General features: G+C 38.8%; 2 protein-coding genes across 5 annotated transcripts in view; both read left to right on the forward strand.

The window, feature by feature from the left end:
- The window catches only part of LOC108442945 (integrin beta-1-like), a 35169-nt gene extending 21516 nt beyond the window's left edge, over positions 1 to 13653 (forward strand). For all 3 annotated transcript variants that reach the window (XM_017723266.2, XM_017723267.2, XM_017723268.2), the window contains exons 10-16: positions 3132 to 3272; positions 3834 to 4036; positions 5102 to 5340; positions 8021 to 8243; positions 9400 to 9629; positions 9986 to 10152; positions 12584 to 13653. In XM_017723266.2, the coding sequence (XP_017578755.1) occupies positions 3132 to 3272; positions 3834 to 4036; positions 5102 to 5340; positions 8021 to 8243; positions 9400 to 9629; positions 9986 to 10152; positions 12584 to 12649 (1269 nt within the window). In that variant the 3' untranslated portion in view covers positions 12650 to 13653. The remainder of the gene's footprint in view (positions 1 to 3131; positions 3273 to 3833; positions 4037 to 5101; positions 5341 to 8020; positions 8244 to 9399; positions 9630 to 9985; positions 10153 to 12583) is intronic.
- Positions 13654 to 14189: 536 nt separating this feature from the next.
- epc1b (enhancer of polycomb homolog 1 (Drosophila) b) overlaps positions 14190 to 25384 on the forward strand; it is a 28203-nt gene continuing 17008 nt past the window's right edge. Inside the window, exons 1-3 of one of the 2 annotated variants that reach the window (XM_017723263.2) lie at positions 14190 to 14518; positions 17406 to 17504; positions 25047 to 25206. In XM_017723263.2, coding sequence (XP_017578752.1) covers positions 17481 to 17504; positions 25047 to 25206 — 184 coding nt within the window. In that variant the 5' untranslated portion in view covers positions 14190 to 14518; positions 17406 to 17480. Of the gene's footprint in view, positions 14519 to 17405; positions 17505 to 20850; positions 21298 to 25046; positions 25207 to 25384 lie in introns of those variants that run through there. The other variant, XM_017723262.2, reaches the window with a different exon arrangement.

Genomic DNA, 25384 nt, shown 5'->3' on the forward strand with positions numbered 1-25384 from the left:
AGAGACTGCTCTTGTTGGTTATTTCTGATTTAGAGACTGCTCTTGTTGGTTAATTCTGATTTAGAGACTGCTCTTGTTGGTTATTTCTGATTTAGAGACTGCTCTTGTTGGTTATTTCTGATTTAGAGACTGCTCTTGTTGGTTAATTCTGATTTAGAGACTGCTCTTGTTGGTTATTTCTGATTTAGAAACTGCTCTTGTTGGTTCATTCTGATTTAGAGACTGCTCTTGTTGGTTATTTCTGATTTAGAGACTGCTCTTGTTGGTTATTTCTGATTTAGAGACTGCTCTTGTTAGTTATTTCTGATTTAGAGACTGCTCTTGTTGGTTATTTCTAATTTAGAAACTGCTCTTGTTGGTTATTTCTGATTTAGAGACTGCTCTTGTTGGTTATTTCTGATTTAGAGACTGCTCTTGTTAGTTATTTCTGATTTAGAGACCGCTCTTGTTGGTTACTTCTGATTTAGAGACCGCTCTTGTTAGTTATTTCTGATTTAGAGACCGCTCTTGTTGGTTACTTCTGATTTAGAGACTGCTCTTGTTAGTTATTTCTGATTTAGAGACTGCTCTTGTTGGTTAATTCTGATTTAGAGACTGCTCTTGTTGGTTATTTCTGATTTAGAAACTGCTCTTGTTGGTTATTTCTAATTTAGAAACTGCTCTTGTTGGTTATTTCTGATTTAGAGACTCCTCTTGTTGGTTACTTCTAAATTTAGAGACTGCTCTTGTTGGTTACTTCTGATTTAGAGACTGCTCTTGTTGGTTATTTCTGATTTAGAGACTCCTCTTGTTGGTTAAATCTGATTAGAGACTGCTCTTGTTGGTTATTTCTGATTTAGAGACTGCTCTTGTTGGTTATTTCTAATTTAGAAACTGCTCTTGTTGGTTATTTCTGATTTAGAGACTGCTCTTGTTGGTTAATTCTGATTTAGAGACTGCTCTTGTTGGTTATTTCTGATTTAGAAACTGCTCTTGTTGGTTAATTCTGATTTAGAAACTGCTCTTGTTGGTTAATTCTGATTTAGAGACTGCTCTTGTTGGTTATTTCTGATTTAGAGACTCCTCTTGTTGGTTACTTCTAAATATAGAGACTGCTCTTGTTGGTTACTTCTGATTTAGAGACTGCTCTTGTTGGTTATTTCTGATTTAGAGACTCCTCTTGTTGGTTAAATCTGATTAGAGACTGCTCTTGTTGGTTATTTCTGATTTAGAGACTGCTCTTGTTGGTTATTTCTAATTTAGAAACTGCTCTTGTTGGTTATTTCTGATTTAGAGACTGCTCTTGTTGGTTAATTCTGATTTAGAGACTGCTCTTGTTGGTTATTTCTGATTTAGAAACTGCTCTTGTTGGTTAATTCTGATTTAGAAACTGCTCTTGTTGGTTAATTCTGATTTAGAGACTGCTCTTGTTGGTTATTTCTGATTTAGAGACTGCTCTTGTTAGTTATTTCTGATTTAGAGACTGCTCTTGTTGGTTAATTCTGATTTAGAGACTGCTCTTGTTGGTTATTTCTGATTTAGAAACTGCTCTTGTTGGTTAATTCTGATTTAGAGACTGCTCTTGTTGGTTATTTCTGATTTAGAGACTGCTCTTGTTAGTTATTTCTGATTTAGAGACTGCTCTTGTTAGTTATTTCTGATTTAGAGACTGCTCTTGTTAGTTATTTCTGATTTAGAGACTGCTCTTGTTGGTTATTTCTGATTTAGAGACTGCTCTTGTTGGTTAATTCTGATTTAGAGACTGCTCTTGTTGGTTATTTCTGATTTAGAGACTGCTCTTGTTAGTTATTTCTGATTTAGAGACCGCTCTTGTTGGTTACTTCTGATTTAGAGACTGCTCTTGTTGGTTATTTCTGATTTAGAGACCGCTCTTGTTGGTTATTTCTGATTTAGAGACCGCTCTTGTTGGTTACTTCTGATTTAGAGACTGCTCTTGTTGGTTATTTCTGATTTAGAGACTGCTCTTGTTGGTTAATTCTGATTTAGAGATTGCTCTTGTTGGTTAATTCTGATTTAGAGACTGCTCTTGTTAGTTATTTCTGATTTAGAGACTGCTCTTGTTGGTTATTTCTGATTTAGAAACTGCTCTTGTTGGTTATTTCTAATTTAGAAACTGCTCTTGTTGGTTATTTCTGATTTAGAGATTGCTCTTGTTGGTTAATTCTGATTTAGAGACTCCTCTTGTTGGTTACTTCTAAATTTAGAGACTGCTCTTGTTGGTTACTTCTGATTTAGAGACTGCTCTTGTTGGTTATTTCTGATTTAGAGACTCCTCTTGTTGGTTAAATCTGATTAGAGACTGCTCTTGTTGGTTATTTCTGATTTAGAAACTGCTCTTGTTGGTTATTTCTGATTTAGAAACTGCTATTGTTGGTTATTTCTGGTTTAGAAACTGCTCTTGTTGGTTATTTCTGATTTAGAGATTGCTCTTGTTGGTTATTTCTGATTTAGAAACTGCTCTTGTTGGTTATTTCTGGTTTAGAAACTGCTCTTGTTGGTTATTTCAATAGCCATGTAGGCAACACTGCCTGTGATTCTCCTTCAACAAAACAGACAAGCAGTTTCATCCAAGTCCATCTGGCTCTTTATTCTAAATAAACACAGTTTCCTGCTCAGCCATTTCACCCGTTTCTTATACTAATAACAGGCTGGTGCTGATGTGCAGGAGAGGCAGGGAGAGAGTATTTCTTTATGGGTGAAATTGATATGAAAGTGTAACTCCACCAGCTCCTCAACACCCCTCAGCACGAGGAGGTGCTGTCTTTAGCCACAATACTGCAACCTTTCCTGGTATTAATACCACTGTAATGTTGTAATTCTGAATTTATATAAACACTTTTTCATTTTATAGTAAATTTGTTGTGGCTAGTTTATGTTTATGAACAGAGACCTATAGTTGCAATACAGTAAAGGAAAACACATTTGTGAACCTGTGTTTAAAGTTTTTATTAGACTTAAACTTGTAACTAAGTTGGAATTAAATCAGTTACCTCTGATTTAGAGATTGCTATAGTATTACCTCTGATATAAACGTTCCTCTATCTGATTCTGTTTCCTACAAGTATTATTGGGTATAATACATTTTGAATGACATTGCTTTTGCTTTACCGTTTGATGGATCTCTGCCTTAGTCTTTGTCATCTGAGGTGATTCTGGACAACAGCAAGCTGCCTGATGGAGTGTCCATTTCTTACGTGTCCCACTGCAAGAACGGTGTGAGTGAAACTGGAGACAAAGGAAGAAAGTGCTCAAACATCTCCATCGGCGATGAGGTGAGAGAAAAGCACTCACTCGTATCTTTAGAGAGACAGTTTGGACATTTGCAGTTTTCCTTAAAGCTGCATTATGTGAGATTCTTTTTTGTTATCGCATTAAAGCCAACCAGAAAAGTGTCGTTTAATCTACTCTTCTTTATTAATCACATGATTTCTCAATGCAGCTGAAAATTCATAAGATTTTAGGTTGGTTTTAACATGAAAACACATCAAGAGAAAAAGTCACACACCAGTTTTGCTTTATCGTTACTCTGAGTAAACAAACCACTAATCAAATAGTCTTCCACACATGATGTGCATTTCCACATTTCCACCAAAGAGGTCTCCATATCCCCAAAACTTACATAGTGTAACTATAAGTGTAGTCAAGTAAATAAGATATGTTTGGTCTTTATTTGAAACATATTAACCTTCTCTATTTGGAAATGGTTTTGTCTTTTTAGCTTTCAGGCTACCACAAACATTTCACTAAATGTTTTGGCACCACTGGTTTAGAACTTTAATTTTGAACCAATGATGGCAACATGTCACTAAATCCTGGTTCCTTTCATCTTGTAGGTGAACTTTGACATAACTATTACCGCTAAGGACTGTCCATCTCAAGGTAAATCAGAGACGATACACATCAAGCCACAGGGGTTCAATGAGGAAGTGGTGGTTGACCTGAACTTCATCTGTGAGTGTGAATGTCACAAAGATGGAATTGTCAATAGTCCAGACTGCCACTTCGGAAACGGAACCTTTGAGTGTGGAATATGCAGGTGGGAGATCGTCCTGAAATGCATATACAATAACTTTGCAATGTCTCCTTCCTTATCTATGTGTATGGTCCAACTTAAAATGCTACCATTTTATTGGAAGCCTTGCAATGATATTGAATACAAAAGGCAACATATTTAAAATGTTTTAATATTTCACCTCGATTTTGGGATACAGTAAGCTTCAGCTTACAAATAGCACTTGTTGAACTGAAAAAACAATACTATATGACGTTTTTGTTCCTTCTGTCACATTACATACAATATGCTTAATCAGAAATGTTTGATATTGTTGACCTTTTTCAATAAAAAATTATGAAAAGGTCAGATTATGATGTTTTGTGTATCGATGCTTTGTGTAAAGTTTACCATCAAAGAGTTCTAATGCATCCAAGAATCATTATTATTTCCAAACCTTAATTAATACCTTTGATTTCAGAAGAAATGTAAAACAAGCAGGCGTCTACTGCCTTTTGATCATACAGTGGATCTTTGTTTGTGTTTTACTGTTTGAGTTAGTTAGCTTGCTAAATGCACCAAAATGGATAGTTTTTTGTTGTCAAACCTTTAGTTCAGCTGGGGTTATGTCTGTTTTCCATGTTTCCATGTGACACATACTGCAGCTTTAGAGTTAAACAGGCTGTTTTTGATACCAAAACAAGAAACTTGATACTGATACATGATACAGTCTGGGCCGAAATGCATAGTACAAAGTTCAGGTGTCAGTTGTTTGTTTTGTTTATTTCAGTGCTTTTTTCCCTCTACATTTTCCCCTTTATACTTAACTGCTCTACACCTAGAGACTGCCTGCAGTAACAACACTGCTTATCTCTTCACTGTGAATGTTACAGTGCTGCAGAGTCTGTGGATGGAGTGGGGTCATATGTAAATACTTCCATGATTATGATATTTACAACATGAATACAAAAAGGCTTGTTTTTTGCAGTTTATATGGATAATATAGTCTACTGTTGGTTCTATCATTGCTTCTATCATTTCAGCAGACCCCAGTAGATTGCTAGAAGACCTATAAAGTAACCCATTGCTGAACAGTGTTGTCTTCCTCAGGTGTAACAAGGGCCGTATCGGCAGGTTGTGTGAGTGCAGCAGAGATGAGGTCGGAACAGAGGATCTGGATGCAAACTGCCGTAGGGACAATGGCACAGACATTTGCAGCAATAACGGAGAGTGTGTCTGTGGAGTGTGTGAATGCAAGACAAGAGACAATCCAGAGGAGAAGTATGAGGGGAAGTTCTGTGAGTGCGACAACTTCAGTTGTGACCGGTCCGGTGGCAAGCTTTGTGGAGGTATGAGCCTTTAGGGGTTCAGGATGGATAAAGAACGTTTATGTGTCCTTAAAGTTCATCCTAGTTTACTACAAGTCTACTAAAGTATGCTTACAGATGAACAGTAAGTGTTAAATATAATTGCATAAGTCAAATACTTCAGTACTCAAGACATTCCATCCTGCAGCCCAAAGTCACCAAAGTCATGGGTGGCATATCCATGACCAGATGGGCACACAGACCATTACCCACTGTTTTGTTCTCCTTCCCTGGATATTGTTGGTTGGTGGACTATTCTCAGTCCAACAATGACATTCAGGTGTTCAAAAACTCCTCCACCACATCAGTGTCACTGCAGTGCTGAGAATGATCCATCACCGAAATAATACCTGCTTTGTGGTGGTCCTGTGGGGGTCCTGACTACTGAAGTACAAGGTAAAAGAGGTTAACAAAGTATGTTTTTTTGCATACTATATGAGCTTAATGTACTTACAGTATACTTTTAAAGTGTACTACAGTATACTGTATTTTTATAAGTAGAACATATACAGATTTATGACTTATGACAGAGTAACCTAAACAAGTGGATCAACACTGGGCCTTTAGTCCTTAAAAAGTCTCCAGGAGGTCTTTTAAACTTATTTTCTTGAACTAGACACTTGTTCATTCATTCTTTGGACCAGTTTCTGAGCTGCTAGGCTGAGTGTTTATAGTCTTTATTCTGGTTGAACTGCAGCTGAAACACAGCTAGTGTTTTGGTGATATGACTGGTGTGGTAGAGTTGTGGTGTAACCACAGTCCCATAAATTGTTGGGGGAGGCAGGGGTGGGTGCGTGCGCATATATCGTTGCAGTGCATGCTGGGGACTGTGCATTGCATTGTGAATAGGGCTAATATTAATAGAAAATTTAAATAATTTGCAGGCCTGTGTCATGAATCCTTGGGCCTTGTGTTTGACATATGGGTTCTGGGTTTTGCTCCTCATTTGATTTGTGTTTTTTTTTCTTCTTGTACTACCACAGTTAACAAGTTAACATTAGTCCTCCATAGTTGATATTGCACATATTCAAACTTATTCAAACCCTCACAAATCCGTTTTTTCAAATATCATTCTTGAGGAAACCAAAAATAGTCCTTCAGTGGCGTGTACCACTTTTTAAAAGAGGTTCTATTAAAACCGGCAGCTTTAACTTTTTCACACAAAAAAACTTTAGACGTATGTCTGTGGGGGAAAAAACTGAGACTAGCTAGATTTCAGATATAAGTGTGGTGCAGATAGAGTGCACGCAGGTACAGATCTATTCAAGGTCTCCTTTGTACAGGTGGAAAACATGCAGACACAGATCTACACAAGCACTAGTGATTGCAAAACCAAAGCACTCAGAGCACAAATATGTTTCTGATTAGATCTTGCACAACACAAGCCTTCCTTCCCTTGGCTACATGATGAATGTACTAGTGGACACTCAGCTTTCCTATATTAATATATGCAATCAGGAGGTCATGTAGGTTGTTAGGGTAGGAGAGTCAGAGTGCACATTACGTTGCAGTGCAGCGCATTGTAAAGCTAATATTAATAGAAATATAAAATATATTTGTGGGTCAGATAGGAATGTGTCGCTGGCATGATCTGGCCCGCAGGCTTTGGTTTTGACACATGGGGTCTAGATGCTAACCACAGAAGACATGGCAACGGACCACTGGTGAAAGCAAAGTTCACTTTGGTAGTGTTCTGTCAGTATGAAAATATTAGTGAAGCACAGAAATGAAAATTCTTTGCCAAAACTCAGGACACATTTGGCTGCAGACTGACACCAAAAAATGAAAATGTTGACAATAAATAAAACCAATTTGGATAAAATAGAATTTACAGAAAGTAGAAGTTTACAGGCTTCAGTATGTGCCACAACATCCTCGACAACAGAACAAATGGTCAAAGTGATAGTAAAATAGTAAGTCTAGTCAATAAATCTAATATTTAGAGATTATTGGAGGAATATTATATTATTTCACTTATTTCCAAACATTTTTTCTCATTTTAAGTAACTTTATTAAGTGAAATTATCACACTATATTAGCATTAGCGTCCAATATCGTGAGTTAATTTCACATAATTAATATACCAACAAGAAAATGTCAACAAATAAGTAAATTTTTCATGTTTATTTGGTTCTAGGCATCATATGCACAGCTCTTAATTCTACAAACATAACTGCCAAAGAGTTTCATTTCTGTGTCATCTGTTTGTTGGATCAAAATGTTCTGCCTTTATTCTCTTCAAGCCAAAAACCAAAGTTGCCATTTTTGACTATTTTGGACAAAAACTTTCAGAGCCTGAAATTACAGTGAAAAATAAATATACATACATGTACTAAGTAGACAATGTAATGTAATAAGTATAGTATACAGTAATGTACAAAAGACTTAAGCAGCCATGAACATAATTTAGCACTGTTTGTCTTGGACTTAAACAGACCAGTGATTAATGTGGAAGAGAGAGGATCACGGATTGTCATTGGCTACAGTGTTCAATTTAGTACATACATGTTGTGACCTCATGAAGCGTGTCAGTGAGTGGAAATATAAGGATTGAGTCTCTAAAGAAGTGAATTTGTCTATTTCCTCTCTCTCTCTCTCTCTCTCTCTCTCTCTCTCTCTCTCTCTCTCTCTCTCTCTCTCTCTCGCTCTCGCTCTCTGACAGGTCATGGTCAGTGTATGTGCAAGAAATGTGTCTGTGATGAAAAATACACAGGCAGTGCGTGTGAATGTTCTCTGGACAAGGAACCTTGTAGGGCCTCAAATGGGCGAGAGTGTAATGGCCGTGGGACCTGCATTTGTGGAGAGTGCAAGTGCACTGACCCAAAGTACCGGGGCACCACCTGTGAGGATTGCCCCACCTGTGGTGGACACTGTGGCGAGCACAAGTGAGTTAGCATCACACCAACAGGCAGTGATGAAGGGCTGCTGAGGTGGTGATTCCCTGTCCCAGTCCTGATGAGCTTGTGGTCCTTAAAACACCTCATTCAGCTCATGAATGGTTGAGTTAAATCAGATGTGTTACAGAAGACGGGAGGATATTGGAGGTCAACAGGTTACACTTAATGCTACTGTAACTGGTCAGAACTCATAACAACCACTGTATGGAGTTCACTGTCTGACCGAAGTTTTAAACAGATGTAAATAAAATATTAAGCATTGAGATGTGAAATAAATTGCAAACACAAATAATGAGAAAAACTTTGGACTGAACTTCGGTCATTTGTTTCTATAAAAAAAAAAATTAAATGAAGGGGTGCTAATAATTGTGGCACACATAAGTTTGAGAAAAATATGACCTGATAAGATGAAGATGTATGTTTTTTTTTTAATCATTGTGCTCAAATAAAGGTTATATTTTTGTTAGCATTTTGAATGAAAGGTCAAAAGGATGTGATAAAGAATGTTTTTTACAGGGTGCCAGTATTTGTGGAGGGCACACCACTCTATGTGTGAGTGATATGATTCGTGGTGCTTTTGGCTAGTAGATAAACTGGCTATATTTGTTATGTAGACATAGCAACCTCTGGTTTCTATCATAGAAATCAATTAATCTTAAATTACTTGTGTAGAAATAAAAAATGCAATTCCCTTTTAATGTACAACTGCAAAGTAATCATCCGTAACAACGTGTATAGCAGGGTTGTTATAGTTCAAAAATTTTTTCCATTAGTTTTTATTTTTATTTACTTTTTCATTTTGGTTTTTGATTCCAGTTTAGTTTGGATTAGTCTTAGGGAATTTTAATTGTTTTAGTAATAGATTTTATGTAGTTTCAGTTTTCGTTTTTAGTACTGTGATGCACACCATGATGGCAGATATTTGGTAAGATTAAAAAAAACAAGATTTTGTCTCCGTAATTCTGTTTTGTTTGAGTTAGTTTAGCAGTAGACATTACGGTTTTGATTTTACTTGTAATGTTTATGAAAATTGTTAATTGTTACTACAAGCACATTTTTTCACAGCTAGTTTTTAATTTATTAATAGTTTTAACTATAATCACCCTGGTGCACACTCACTGTATTTCTGTTATTCCTTGTGCAGGGAATGTGTTAAGTGCCGAATGCACGAGAAAGCAGGAGATCGTAAGTGCCAGGACGAATGTTACTACTTCACTCTGACGAAGGTGAAGACAAAGGAAGATCTCCCACAGTCTGACGGCCAGTCCATCTTCCAAGACTGTAAAGAGCGAGATGATAACGACTGCTCCTTCTTCTTCGTCTATCAAGCCAATAAGACCTCCGGGGCTCACGTGGTGGTGGCAGAGGCAGTTGGTGAGGAGCCAGCATGGGGTCTTCGGCTATCTACACCACACAACTATCACCTGCCTTTAGACCAGTGCTTCTCTATCTAGGGAGCCTGATGAATTGAAGCATAATGGGTGTGAATAGGGAGAATACAAGAACCTGCGCTCTGAGTCATAGTGAAACATACATGAACTCTTGTTTTTGGAATGAATTAGTTTTTAACATTGCATTGAAAACTCCAGTTTGTATCCTCAGTGTAGAAACTTAATGAACTCAATTTTTAAAGTTCATCTACTGTAGGTGTGACGCAGTACTGGAGATGAAGGAAGAAGAAGCTTCTGATGTTCTGCAAGTGCTATAATGCTTTTCTGTTTCGGTTCCAGAGTGCTACACAGCTCCTGAGCTCATTCCCATTGTGGCGGGTGTGATCGGAGGCGTTGTTCTGATTGGTTTGGCCCTGCTTCTGATCTGGAAGCTGCTTATGACTATCCATGACCGAAGAGAGTTTGCAAAGTTTGAGAAAGAGAAGATGAATGCCAGATGGGACACGGTACGTACCCATAAATCCAAATTATCGAGGTAACAATACCAGTTCCTTCTGTCACCTCTAAAAAGTGATACTCGGGCAATAAGTAAGGAAAATTCCTGAAAATTCCTTGAATGTTTGATGATAATTTCATATGACTATAGATTAGTGTAGTCTTACTCACTGTGACACAGAGCACTGTCTGTGAGTTTTACATTAACCTTGATGTTTTTAGTACAGACTGAATGGCATAGTTTAGATTAAATTTGCAATAAAATGCACAACGTGCAGGTCAGTGGCTTTGATATAAAGGTTCAGAACCATGTTGAATATTGTCTGTATAGTGATCATAAGTGCTTGTATAATGAGGTGGGTTGAAAAGCCTAAACTTATATTCAAGTAAAAGTTGTCCAGATGTACTGGATCAGGCAGCCAGATATGTTTACTGTCCAAGGCCCAATCCCATTTCACTCCTTATCCATACCACTTAGCCCTTACCCCTCCGTTTTGTGTGATCACGCCTAGGGGTAGGGCCATTTTGTTGGGGCTACATGGTCCTCTGAACAGAGGCACACTCCAAAAGGAGTGTTATGAGAAAAAAAAAGACAAATGGCTGCACAAACGACCAAACAAACCCCCTGGGAGCAGTCGTGGGCTGGAGATTAGGGAACCAGCCCTGTGACCGGAAGGTCTCTGGTTCAATCCTCTCGGCTGACAGTCCATGACTGAAGTGCCCTTGAGCAAGGCACCTAACCCCCAATTGCTCTCTGGGCACCGTGGATAGGGCTGCTCACTGCCCCCTAGTGTGTGTGTGTTCACTAGTGTGCATGTATGTGGGTGTTTCACTGCACGGATGGGTTAAATGCAGAGGTCTAAAGTGTGCAAAACACAGTGACAAATGGTTCAATTCATTCCTTCACTTCAAATGTGGGTATTTTCTCCATTAAAAAATACAATATTATTTCAGTTTAATTTAATTTCAATATATTATGGTCCTTTTCTTCATAACATGCATATAAAATGATAAAAGTATGCTGCCGTCTCAGTAGTTTCCTTTTCCACCTTAAATGGTGCAGCTGCTACATTCTGGTGCCTCAAGCATCAAACTTATAAGGTGGAACAGGAATATTTGAACAAGAAGTAAATAATTATCACATCCTCCCTCTTTAAAAGCATGTAATGCCCTAAATTAAAACTAAAGCCCAGCAGTGAGATTGCTGAACTTTACTGCTGCTCTGCTATCACTGCAGACTGGCAGAGTCGCCTACATAGCACCACTAGCTGCCTGTTCATGAAGTAATGTTCTTTTTATTTGGGGGTTTTTCCATTTTGTAGGGGGAGATTTCAACTACTACCCCTTTTAAGTCATTTTCAAGGGGCAAGGTGACATTTGAAAACAAGAGGTAGGGGTAAAAATAAGAAATGGGATTGGGCCCAAGTCTTGCTTCTTTACTTTAGCGCTGGAGCTAAATTAACACTAATGTAATAAACACTGAAAGTCAATAGTCACCCAAATCTTTTCCGTAAAATCGTCTCCAAAACATCCTTCAACCCATTCAAACTGCTTCCAGGCCTTCAATAAGTTTGTACAGATTTGTTGATGCAATTTTTAGCACAGTATGAACAAAGAATGAACAAAGCTCTCAGTGTAGCTGAACAAAGCAGGCACCCATTTTAGGCAAAAGGTGTTGTTGAGTTTGACTCCCAAGCAGAACCTGATTACCCCTCATGTGAATGCATGCCATGCAGGCATGTGGACGCCCACTTTGTATCTATTTAGAAAAATGTCTTCAGTTCCAAACTACAGAATACACAATCGTTTGTAAAAAGAAACAACAGAAATCCAGAACTTAATCTGTAGTCTTCACATGCCTGAGTGGCGTTGCACATGAAGAGGAGTTAGAATTCAGCACGGCTCTTCAAAGTTTCATTTTTATAGTTCACAGTAAGTCAAGCCTGCAAAACCTTAGTGAAGACCTGGATGCGGTTTGAATGTGTTTAGGGTTTTGGGGATACGCTTACAGAAAAGATTTAGGTCACTATTAACTTTGACTCTTTGTCAGTAACATTAGCCTTAGAGTGTTTGTTAGCAACATTAGCCTTGTAGCCTTTTTTGACAAACAATTGCTTTAAATACTGAGCAACTTGTAGAACTTCGGTGGAACTTCTTAGTACATCCAGCATTTATCAGTAGAGCTGATGTTTGTGAGGCTCTGTTTTAAGGAAGTAGTAGCTGAATCTTAATGTCTGAAATGTATCTGATTGAAAAGTAGATTACTTTCCTCAAATATCTACTTGGGTGGATGTAAAAAAGTACTTAGGAAAGTACAAATCTATAAGTATATTAATTGACTACACGTAACAGATCATGTGATCATTTTGCATGTTTATATTTTTATTTTGGTGTGGAACGTCAGCTTCCATGCTAAATACTGATTTGTAAATGTTTTCACAGACACAGAACCCGATCTATAGGAGCGCAGTGACAACGGTTGTCAACCCCAAATACGAGGGCAAGTGATGGAACTGCAGTGTGTTCAATAACTTTTTTGTGTCTTTGTATATTTTGTTTCATTTTACACTATTTTGAAATGTTCCAAATGTGTGTATTATTGTTTGTTTAGATGTTTTTGGTATGTCCTGTTTCAGTTTAAATAAATAAACAAACTAAAAAAAAAAAAAAGATTTTATAATTACACAAAATATTAGGAGTACCTAGCGATTACATCCTGGTTCAGATATGAGCTGGGAAAGTCTCAGGCATCCAATTTAGATACATACTAAATATTGTACATTAGTAAATATATTCAGTAGTTTCAGGCCACAGAACATCATGGGCTTCAAATAAATACTGCGAAATGGAAAGGCTTTTTTTTATATTCCTGACCACATTGCTTTGCACAAAGTATTACTTGGATAACTTGAAGGTAATATAACACAGAAAACATGGGTGTTTATTTTTGGGGGCATTTTCTTGTGTTATTGCAAACATTGTAGCATTAACATGACACCATCTGAAAGCAAGACAATAAGGAAATGATATTTTAAAGATTTTAGAATATGAAATTGTATGTATATATGGCAATAGTGTTATATATACAATAACTCTATACTGGAAATGTGGAGTACTTTATTTTTTGTTCAAGAAATAATAAACCCCCTTGTGTGAATTGGTTTCTGACCATGTCCTTGTGCTTCACTAAGTACTACGGTCATTCCATGTGATCATGTGGTCCTCTTAATCAGAATGAGTTTAGAAGATAAATGGAAAATTTCTGAGTAGTGCAGTAGATTTTGCTTGGTCTACTTGGTTGGTTAGTGATCCAAATAGGCATGTATACAAATATTCCTTTAAACAAAATGTATTGGACTAAACTCTTCACTGTCTCTCAGTGCAATACTGTTGCTTATTTGAAATTAGGTAATTAAATAGATACATGAAATAATGAATTGTATGTTAAAATGTTTCCTTCTGCAGTAGCATGTGAGTGGTTGAAAAAAACCCTAATAAAATCATTACTGTTTCTTAATGTATTCATTCATTTTTATGCTAAATGCCCCCATTTGTGTCCAGAGTTTAGAATAATAAGGAAAAACGCCACAGAATGTATTCTGATTGTTTTGAAATGAAGGGAGAGAACCACAGACTTTACTAAAGAAGACTTAAATCATCGTTTTAAAGTGTGTGTACAAAATATCTTCATATTTTCATTTCATTGCAACCATCGTGGGTGAGCAACAACCAGTAGCAAGCAGATTTTTCTGTTTGCCTGCAATATTCAAATGAATAGTCCAATGTAGTCAATTAATATTATAATTTTAATAAGAAATTATAAATAAAAATATAATATTTATTGTATTTTATATTGAATTTGAGAGGGCCTACAGACCAGAGGAAATTTAAAATGTGTCCGGCAGTGAATGGGTTAATAATGTGCTCTTTTAGGGGCGGGGCTTTCTCTTCTTTCCCCACCGACAGCTCTAAAGGGGCGGGGTCTGCGGAGATCTATCGCTTGTCCAATCACAAAGCTTCAAGCTTCCATTGCAAAGTTGTGCGCTCACCGACACACTGGCTTTCTTCGAGACTTGGCTTGCTTGTAAGTCTCTGAATAACTCGGATTTTCTCGACTGCTTTAAATAAGTACTCGCCGTTAGGGAGATGTTTGTTGATTCCGCGACGATGGTTCCCCGGTCTGGCCGTTATGTCATGAAGACGTGGACGGCTCCAAGTATAAAATGTCTCGCCGCTCTGCAGCTCCGAGCTTGGCCAGCACAGACTAGCGTAGCTAGCCTGCTGAAGTCGGCACAAACGAACGTCCGTCTGTTACCCAGCAATGCTGGAGGAAACTGAAACGGACCAAGCGGAATATTTAACCACCTAGAGCAGCAGGTAAGCCCAAGCCGATAATCTTTTTTGTTCATCCTGAGCGGTTAATAATTACACATTTGAAACGAAGCGCTAACGAGCTCCGGCTAGCTAGTTAGTTAGCTAGCTAGTTAACGTTAGCTCTTTTGAACTTAGTTACGAGCGGTTGTCGTTATGGATGTTAGTTCAGAAGACTGACTGCGTTGTAACTGCAGTTGACTTGTAAATCGAAAATATATAGTCAAGGTCTGTATTATAACGTTACGTGGGTAATATCTGCGTTTAAAGTGAGGATGGTGAACTTCCCAATGAGCGTGCCGTGTGCACTTTTCTAGGCAGCTTGTTAGCCAGTTAAGTGAAGCATCTCTTCTCCTGTTTAACCTGCTGGCCGCCTCTGTTCATTTCTGAGTGGGACGTTGGGAGCTTTACTGCAGTCGTGTCCTAGGTAGCTAGCCTGGCTGGTGAGCTTGGGCAGTGTCAAGGAATCGTTTTCCCACATTAATATGGCTTATTCGTTTAAAATCTGTCGTGAAAGGAAGATTAATGCTCAACTGGGTCTTTTTCTAGGCTTGAGTTATTCAAAACTGGCTGAGTTTTCTGCTTACGTGACCTTCGTATTGGTTACTGTGCGTTATTTGAACTTAAAGGTACAGTAACGTTTTCACATGCCCACGCCCGGGGAAAGTAGGGGTGGCCTAATTTAACGTAGAATTAGAGAATAGCGTTTTAAATGAGGCTCTTCGTGGGTGTTTAAATAAAACAGACGTTACTCTTTGACGGGCTTTTATCTTTTTCCCCTTCGTGAACCGAAATGACCCCTCGCGTCGAGCTCGAAACACAGCTGCTGAGGCAGGAGATGTGCTATTGTTTCTGTTGGGTGTGGATTAGTGGCGCTATTGCGTTTTGCTGAATTTCATTGACAGTTCACGACCCTAGTTGGCCTAAAACCATCCAAACCAAGTAACGTGCATATCCCAATAACTCGCAAGTAAAGTTGACATACTAAATAAAAAAAATCTCTGATCTGTTAATTATCTTGAATCTTTCTTTAACTGACAAATGAGAAGTACAGAGAAATGAATTTTGATGTTTTGCCTCACCAACTTCGTTGTGTTCTGTGAATATAAACGCAGCACACTCAAAAAAAGTTGGGATGGGGCAAAGAAAGTGAAACGTTGATAGTATTTAAGTTCACTTTGTGAAACATTCCTCAGTAAGCAGATAAATTGGCAGCAGGTGAGGGGACCATGGTTGTGTATAAAAGGAGCATCCACGAATGGCTCTGTCTTTGCAAGCAAAGATCAGTTGTGACTCTCTGCTTTGTGCCAAACTCGGTGAGAACATTTTCTCAGCACAAGAAGGTGAAGAATTTAGTTCTTTCACCATCTACAGTATATAATATTGTCAAAAGATTCTGGGTATCCAGAGAAATCTCAGTTCATGTAGGACAAGGACAGAAACCAATGTGTGTGAACTTCAAACCCTCTGATGGCAGTGCCTAAGAAACAGTCATGCTACTGTGTTATATATAGCCACATGGGCTTGGAAGTACTTCGGGAAGCTGTTGTCATTTCATATAGTCACTGTTGCATCAAGAAACGCAACATGAAACTGTATTACTGAAAAAGAAAACCACACATCAATTTTATGCAGAAACGCTGCCGAGTTCTCTGGGTCCAAACTCATCTCAGGTGGTCTAAAAGGCAGTGGAAATGTGTGCTATGGTCAGATGTGTCCACCATTTTTGGGAAAAATGGACATTGCGTTCACCGTGCTAAAGGCAAAAGGGACCATTCAGACTTTTATCAGCAAAAAGTGCAAAGGCCAACATCTGTCGGGCTCTGGGTCTGCATCAGTGCCCACAGCATGAGTGACTTGCATATGTTTGAAGGGAGGCGTATTGATGTGGAGGCGTATGTTGGGATTTTAGAAAGACATATGCTGCCATCAAGATGAGATATTTACCTGGTAAGTCCAGTTATTTTAGCAAGATAATGCCAGGTCTCATTCTGCACAGGCTACTATAGCAATCTGGAAACGTATGGCACATCATGAAGAGGAGAGTCAGAGAACGACGGCCATGGACCGTTGAGCAGTCTGTTGAGTGTACCAAGCAAAAATGGGCAAAAATTCCACTTACAAAACAAGTAGTATCCTCAATTCCCAAACAACTAAGAAATGGAATTAAAAGGAATGGTGATGTAACACAGCAGTAAACTTGCCTCTTTCCCAACTTTTGTCCGAATGTGTTGCAGGCATCAAGTTCTAAATTTGTTTATGTGTGCAAAATACAATTAAGCTGTGCAGTGAAAACATGGGAAATTTCACATCATTTGAAGAGTTAGGGCAGAGGGAGGCTTTTTAATTGGGGTGTGGTATTACTCGTTTTGTAATGTGGTTGATTACAGTCCAGTTATATCAGTTCTTTTTTCTTTTATTGTTACAGCAAAAATTAGGAGTGCTCCAAAATGTTTTTTCAGTTTCTTGTTGTTTTCATCATTACAGTCTAATGTGTAAGTACATTTATTTGAGACTTTCAAATGGAATAGTTTTGCCTGATCCAGAAACATTAAACAAAAGCTTTAGAATGCTGCTAAAGCGCAGCTTCAAATGTGCTGGCCCTGTGCTATGATATAATATGGTACATTGTATTGTTACAGCCCTACAAGAGACACTTGGGTCATCAGATTTTTGACCAAAATAGGCAAGGCTTCAGAAAAAGACTCAAACAACAGAGTTAAGACTGCTAGTTTGAGAAGTACCATTGGACCCTCGTACACACATGAGGATTTTGGTTAATTAACATAATAGTCAGGGGCTTTATCAAACCAGGAGTCCTCAGTTAGGCAGAGTGACGGCATGAGTGCACGGGCTGTAAGTTGTTTAATCGTATTCTGCATTCTTGGTACAGGAGCTGTAGAGATGGACAACACTGAAAAGACCTTGATTGGAATTTTAGGAGGACATTGGGGTGGACTAGGCATGCATGAGGTTTTGGCCTGGAGTAAAGGTAAGATGAACCAGCCAGAGATTAACCGGATCACTTGCTTGTACTTGGGCCTGTGACTATGACATTTAAGCTGACGATTAATTGCCATATTAATAATTGTGATTAAAAAAATGTAGCTGCCTTTTTTTTGTTGTATACAACTATTAAAATACCTGCCTAAAGTGAACATAGTGGCTGATTTAGCTGTCTTGCTTCCTAATTGTCAGTATTTAATAGTTCCCAACTGACAACAGAAGTGGCTCAAGCTCTCATTCGCAATTAAATAATTGCTACATAAATGACAAATTTAACAACTGTGGAAAATTATTGCACACATTTAAACAATTGCCATGAGCGCAAATAATTGATCAGATAATTATGTAATAATTATGTAATAAATGCTAGTGTGATTTGAATGTAAACCATCCATTACCATTGGACAGCCATTCTTTTCACTCCTTGTATGCACATTTTTATATTAATGGCATATTTAACTTTCTAAATTTCTTTAATGTGAGGAAAGATGCAAACACACTCATTGGATGAAACAGAAATGGTAGCATACGTATTTAAATACCTGAACCCTTAAAATAACAAGAATGATCACAGCAGGTGCAGCAGATGCTCCAGATTTTCAGATATGCAAGACACACTTCATCGCATAGATTGAAGTTTTTAAAACTTTACTGAACATGAGTAGAATTGCAGAAGAACTTGGTCAAAAAAATGTCTGATATTGAATTTAAGTAAATGCATTTCCTTAATCTGAGATGATGATGATGATGATAAAAGAAGGAAGAAATGTTTTTGGCTGGTCCAAGTTCTCAGCCTCTGACCAAGCTTGACAAAGAAATTAATGCAGCACACACAGAAGTATGAACCTACAGGGCTACGCCTGATTTTAACTTCTTAACGCGAGTCCCTTTCATACAAGCGCTTTTACTTGAGTGGTTGAAAGTAGGGAAGGGATTAAGAGTGAAAGCAAGCTGGAGTCAAGCTGACCTGCATGAGACCCAGAACAATTCCTGGGATGCTTAAAAGTGAACAGAAGCTTGTCGTGTACCAGGAAATGCAAAGACTACATTACCACCAGTAAGGTGAATGGGAAATGTTTCTGTGGTGATTTTTTTTTTTTTTTTTTTTTTTTTTGTAAACAGCTTAATTTTTATGTAGTTTGGAACCAACTGAAAAAAACGTGTATTTTGCATGTGATTCTGTAGAGAAGCTGTGAAAAAAATCTACCCTGCACGGCTGTTTCTGTGCAACAGCGATGCAGCATGGACAGCAAAGCAGAACATTTTTTGGTTTCATAGATGAGTTTTCAGTGTTTATGAAAGTAGAAAAAGTTACAGAAATGTATTCTTATACATGATTTCTTAATTAATGAACTGTTGGCTGTGTATGCTGACTGTCACCTCTTGTTCACCAGGATTTTTATGGTATGTGAATACAGGCAGGCTGATAAAATACCATTTAAGGGCTGCGTGTGTCAATAATGCAAAGCCTGAGCATCATTGGTAAAAGTATCCAAATAATATCCCAGATTTTAATGTGAACCCTTTGTAATGTCAATAAAGGTTAACCGATTGACTGTGAATCCAGATTTATTCAAGAAAACAAAGATATACAGCAGAGCAATACTCAAAGCAAGTCAACTGGTTTTAATTCAGGCTGATCATCATCCTGATAACTTGATCTATAAAATGTCACTATGGCAGCTTTCTCTCCACATCTAATCTGGTCCAGGGCATCTTGTACTGCGGTTTAGCCAGGAAAAAAAAAACCTTCATCAGTCAAGTTCAAGATTGCATTTTAAGCTATGTGACTTTTTTTCAGTATATGGTGAATTTTTTTAGTATACAGTGAATACACTGTACAAACAAGACTTTTCAACCCTCTCAAACAGCATACTGATCTTCATTAAGGTGTCACAAACCAGTCTATGTGTTTTAGGACACTTAACTCAACCTGTAGTTTACAATAAAAGACACAGGACGGGTTTTGTTTTATTTTTTATTATTGACTTTTATCTCTGGGGTCATCTCAAACAAATTGTGTTGACAGCATACATAAAATAAAACCGTGTCCTGTGACTTTTGACACACCCTGTACAGTGTTTAAAGCTACACTATGTAAGATTTGGTGATTTGGAGACCTCTCTGGTGGAAATATGTAATTGCACTCAACTTGAAAAGAGAAATTTTGAGTTCAAAAGCATCTCAGTCAAAACTCAGCGAAGGACATGTCTTCCTGGTGTGTATATGAACGATACACTATTGTGATTATCTTCATTAGTATAATGTTGATTGTGTATTTGAGATCTAAACAGCTGGGCTGCTGCATATTTGTAAATGCACTTTTTTATATTACAAAAACAGTAATTTTTAAATACAATACATTTTTCATATAAATAAGTGAATTACACAGATTTTCCAAAAATTATGCAGTGTTTGGTAAGAAATGGTGCATTATAAAGAAACTAGAGCAGCTCAAATAGCCTGTAGTAACTTTATTGCCAGTGAACCTACATGTCTCCTGAGTGTTTTTGTAATATTGATAACGGTAAAATAGTCATGACATTCTCCGTCATGAAAATACGAAGAAAAAAGTGCTTGAACGCATGGAATAAACTGAACGATTCTAGCTTGCTAAGTTTCTCCAGAATGATGTAACTTGCGTTGAACCATTGTTTGCAGGGAAGCGCTGGAGAACCCGGGATGTGAACCATTTTTAACTCTTATCCTGGGGACCCCTCAGCACCGCAGTTACAACTCTTCCTTTCCGCAACACACCTGATCCAGCTCAAGTAATAATCGAGCCTTTAATGAGCTTGAACAGGTGAAATTGTGCAGTGCTGTGGGTTCCCCAGGAGAAGGATTAAATCAACTGCTCTAGAGTAGTTCTGGTGGCCCACCCGTACTGCATAGCTGTTCCCTGCACTATCCGGTTCTTCCTTCCTCAGTCAGGTGTGTTACAAGATTCAGATCACACAGTTGTGCTGTTCAGGTGGACTACAGGGCTGGACTGGAAGACCCAGAGTAAACTTAATTTGGACCTCTGACTGGCAGCATCTTCCAACAGTACATCCAGCCCGAGGGGTTCATTTGATAAATGGAATTGGCTTTTAGTTTTAAATCATGTGCTGGAATGTTTTGTCTCCCTTTTCTGGAACCTTTTAACTGTGCTCGTTTAAAGAGGGAACACGGTGTACAAACAGCACTCCAGTGACTGAACCCGCATCTCCAGCACAGCCTGCGTGTTTGTTTTGAATTGCAGAAGGCGCGCTGTGTGGAGAGGAGAGGAGGGCGTCACACGCACCGCGCAGGCGCTGTAAACCTTGTGGGAATGGCTGTTCTGTGATCAGGGGGTTGGGCCGCGAAGAGCGAACCGAGTCTTAAAGAGTTTTTAATGTCCGCCATGTTGGCCATGGCGTATTGAACCAGGGAAAGGGAGCGGAGCTACTGGGAAAAGTAGACCGAGAGAGATCGACCAAGATCCGGGCCTTCCCGGCACGGCTCGCCCCGCCATATTAGACCTATAGCCAATCGAAACCAAACGCTCCGGGATCACGAAATAAAACCATCCATGACAGCTTTAATCGGATCCGTGGTGAATATTAGGAGATCGGATAGATTTATGCTGCATCTCGAATTATAAAAAAATGAGTAAATTGTCGTTTCGGGCACGGGCGCTGGACGCTTCCAAGCCGCTCCCCGTCTTCCGTTGTGAGGACCTTCCCGATCTGCACGAATATGCCTCCATTAATCGGGCAGTGCCGCAGATGCCGACGGGGATGGAGAAAGAGGAGGAATCGGTACGTTTTGCTGCTTGGAAATATGCATTTACCATGTTCGCCTCTTTTCACTGTTTCGAGCTGCGCCCCTTGCTCGGCTGCGCAGGTTTGCACAAAATGGCCGCCATCGCTCTCCGGAGATGGACGGCAAGTTTTTCATGCTTGGTTCGCGGTGCAGGCGACCTTGGACACGCTGCGCCCAAACGTAACTCTCTTCACTTCTCAATTAAGGGAAAGATGACCGTCTGTGTGTGATTTTTGCGGCATGATACGATTTACCGAGCACAAAGAAGTCACGTGACCACTGGCAGCTCCGCCATTTTGTTGGCTTTCTTCTTGCTGTCGGTGCCGCCGCTGCAGTAGCGAAGAGCGCGAGACAGAGGGACCCCGAGGAGCTCCGCATACTGTTACAGGGGTCCAGGCCGCGTTCACACTCAGGACTGTTGCAGCGAGGCTGAAGTCGGCTCTTTATGCGCCAGCTTCTTTGAATTTCACCGTTCCACCTTAACTGGTGCAGCAGTTCCGTTCTAGCGCCAGAATGTTGCTGCTGCACCATTTAAGGTGGAACGGGGAAACAAGCGGACTGGAGTTTGGTACATTTGCACTGAGGCTGTAATAGGCTAACGAGGAGCCAAACAAACTGCCAGAAATGGACGGCGGCTCTTAATTTCTTTGTTGCCGTTATTGCCGCCATTGCCATGTCTAAGCCGCCGTGTTTGACGGCAAACAATGAGTCGGTCAGTGACTCTGACTGTAAACACGACTAGCGGCGCTGTCTGTTGGCTAGTTAGCTAGCTAACTAGGTTAGCTGCCTCCGTTCGGTAACCGATGTGTAGCGATCAGATGGACGAATATGTAAAACTAATTACGTTGCCATTGTGTTTAAAGCTGGACTTCTGGTGTTTTTAACCTAAAGATCACACACGGGCCTTATTTATTTTTCAATTTTGTTTGTCCTGGGCCGGAGTCGCTAGCTAGCATTGTTGCTAGCTAACCTGACGCTACCTGCCTTGGGTCGTTTAGCTCTTAGCGTGTAGCTGTAGAGCGCTGGTCCTGTGTTTTGATGGTTTTCTCCGTAGCTTTAGCCTTACATGCTAAACAGCACAAACTCAGAACGGAGAGATTTCCACTAATTACTGTTTAACACCACATGTATGAGCAATGACACAGTAATCCCTCAATGCAAATACCATTAAACATTCATAGTTTTACGGTATCGCTAGTGTGTTTTTTGTTGTGCTGTCTGTCTTCTTGGTCCACACATTAAAGATGAATTTCCCGATTTTTCAGACTTAATCCATAATTAAATGGCTAACATGTCAACCAAGTTGTTCAGTGGATTGGTGTGAAATTGTATTGTTAACTGTGATGGTGATGGGAGCCAGACGTCTGAGGAGTTTAATGCCAGTAAAAGCCCCCCTATGAGTACATTGCCTGGTGTCTGAGGCATTGTTTGACACTAGTTTTGTGATGGTTTTTGGTGTGAACTGCATTGTATTCGGTTTATTAGCTATCCCAGTGCAAGGATGCAAGATGAATGTTTTAAGGCAAAATAGTCCTTTATGTGTTTACCACTGTTGTACCATATTCACCAATACATATAAACCCAGACCTGCTACAGTGATAGTGTTGGATAGTAAATAACCTGGGTATATTTGTTGTGGACATCGGGACACCTGGTTCCCATCACTGTAAAGAAATGAGCTGTACAAATGAACCATTTCAAATTAATTGTGTGTGTGTGTGTGTGTGTGTGTATATGTATATATATATATATATATATATATATATATATATATATATATATATATATATATATATATATATATATATATTCACACGTTATTAATATTAAATGTGTGTGTAGAGAGAAATGAGTTTAAGTGTGAAGAATATTTGCATGTCTCACCTTTGTGGCTGTGTCTAGCACCCTGCCACACATGAGTGTTTGTAGTAGCGATGCAAGTCTGAATGTGGTCATACTGATTCACTAAGCATGAGAGCCGTATACATTAGTGTAAAGATTCTTGTAAAATGGTAAACAGGCTGATCAGATAGTAGTAAAGGATGTTATCACTGTACAGCAGCATGCTAAGAGGTATTTTGTAAGTGCTGGCTATTTTATCTGGTTGACTTGGCAGTGAAAGAGTAGCTGCTTATTTAGTTGTCATCTAGTTGACTTGTACAGTAAAAGCTGGACATCTCATAGTATGAAAACTTCATAAAGTTATTGCCAATTGTTAACATTTTATTCATCTGCTGCCTGGTCTTATGTGTTTCCAATAGCAGATGTTAGGATGGCCTTGTATAGGAATTGTGGCCTGGTGCTGATGTCTGATTTTTTTTATTTATATTTCTGTCAGTAAGATTTACAAAAATGTAGAAAGTGAGTCTACATCCACTCGGGTTGGCACTGTGGAGAATTATTACGTTTATTTCTGTAGGGTTATAAAAGTAAAAAGATGTGGACATTTTAGTGCAGAAGAAAAAATGTTCTTCTGGAGTATAAGCAGAATATCATTTTTTATTAGTTTAATAATCTGTCTGAAGTTTTTGTTTTCTGACATTCTGCATTTTCATGCATGTTGTGTGTATTAATTGTAGATCCTTAATAGAAATGAAAGACGTGGAGGTGTTGGGCTCTGATAATACTGTAAACTTCACTGTGGTGTCTGCATTCATTATGAATCTCGCATCATGGTAATTTACAAGTGAAACTGAAAGACAGGTCAGTGTGCCTCTATTCCTGAAGGAATATCTTACTGAGAGCTTCCATCCAGTGAGTGTGTGAAGTGTTTTTCATCTTTGAACATGTAAATTTCAGAGCTGAGAATCATAAATGCTGTAAATAAAAATAAAATAAAATGACTGTTTTCACAGCATCTTCTCAGTGCAGAGCTGAGCCGCTAGCTTGTTTGCTTTGTCAGTTTGCTATAGTAAGTTTCAGGGTTTCTTTCATAATGAAGTATTCTAAAGTGAGACTAATGGTTTTGTCCTGGTCGGAGTCCAGATTTAAACCCAGTAGAGAATGTTTAGTCTCCCTGTAAACGTAAACAAACTAGCTTTGCCATGTTGAACGTTTAAATCAGTCCATTTTGAGTTTGCTCGTTTTTATTTTTTGATTATACTTTCACTCATGAAGAATTTAACTTTTAAAAATGTGTGTGGGTTTGGGGTTTTGGTTTTAATTTATTTAATTAATTAACTTATTTTATTTATTTTTGGATGTTTTGTGAAACTGGATCTTGGTCTGGAAATGTGTTGAATGTGCTTTGAGCTGCGCATCATTTCTAGATCAAAGCTTTGGAATAGTCTTAGAAGACTTTGTAGACAAGAACAGGCTGTAACTTTAACAATGCTGCTATTTGTAACTCATCTTCAGCATTCTCAATTAAAAATATTGCCTTCATCTTGAATACTAAGGTAATTGTTTCTTGGGTCACAGCGGGTTAGAAGAGTAGGTTTGTGTTTGTTTTTCAACATGTTATTGGGCACTTTAAATGTGGATGTGGTTTCCTGTCCCAAGCCCAAGAACAGGAAATTTTCCCTGGGCTTGGGACCGCATACTTTTTTCCCTGCGTAGACCCATCTGAATTAACTGGTAATGTGTTTATCACCCACTGTATCATCACGTTGGGCATATTAAAACCTACAAAACATGGAATTACCAGACTGGGACTCAAACACTGAAATAGTCATGACTGTTATTTCATAGTTACTCTTGGCTTCTTGTTTCTTACACATCTGCTTGTGTGATTGTGTGTGTTTAGGAGCACCATCTGCAGCGGGCGATCTCAGCACAGCAGGTGTATGGAGAGAAGAGGGACAACATGGTGATTCCCGTGCCCGAGGCAGAGAGCAACATCACTTACTATGATTCCCTCTACGCAGGGGATTTCAAGATGCCCAAGCAGCTCATACACATCCAGCGTGAGTGGAGGGAAGGGTGGGCTAAGCTTTGTTTAGTGCAGTTTTGTCAGGGCTCTGTCAACTTGTTTACCACCAGAATTAAGTCCCACCGATGCTTGTGATGTATAGCAGCTTTTTGAGAACTGACGTTTGACAACAAAGAATACAGGACACTCTCTGACTTCTCTTCTGCTTGTCT

Source organism: Pygocentrus nattereri, chromosome 19, assembly GCF_015220715.1.
Source record: "Pygocentrus nattereri isolate fPygNat1 chromosome 19, fPygNat1.pri, whole genome shotgun sequence".
Taxonomy (NCBI): Eukaryota; Metazoa; Chordata; class Actinopteri; order Characiformes; family Serrasalmidae; genus Pygocentrus; species Pygocentrus nattereri.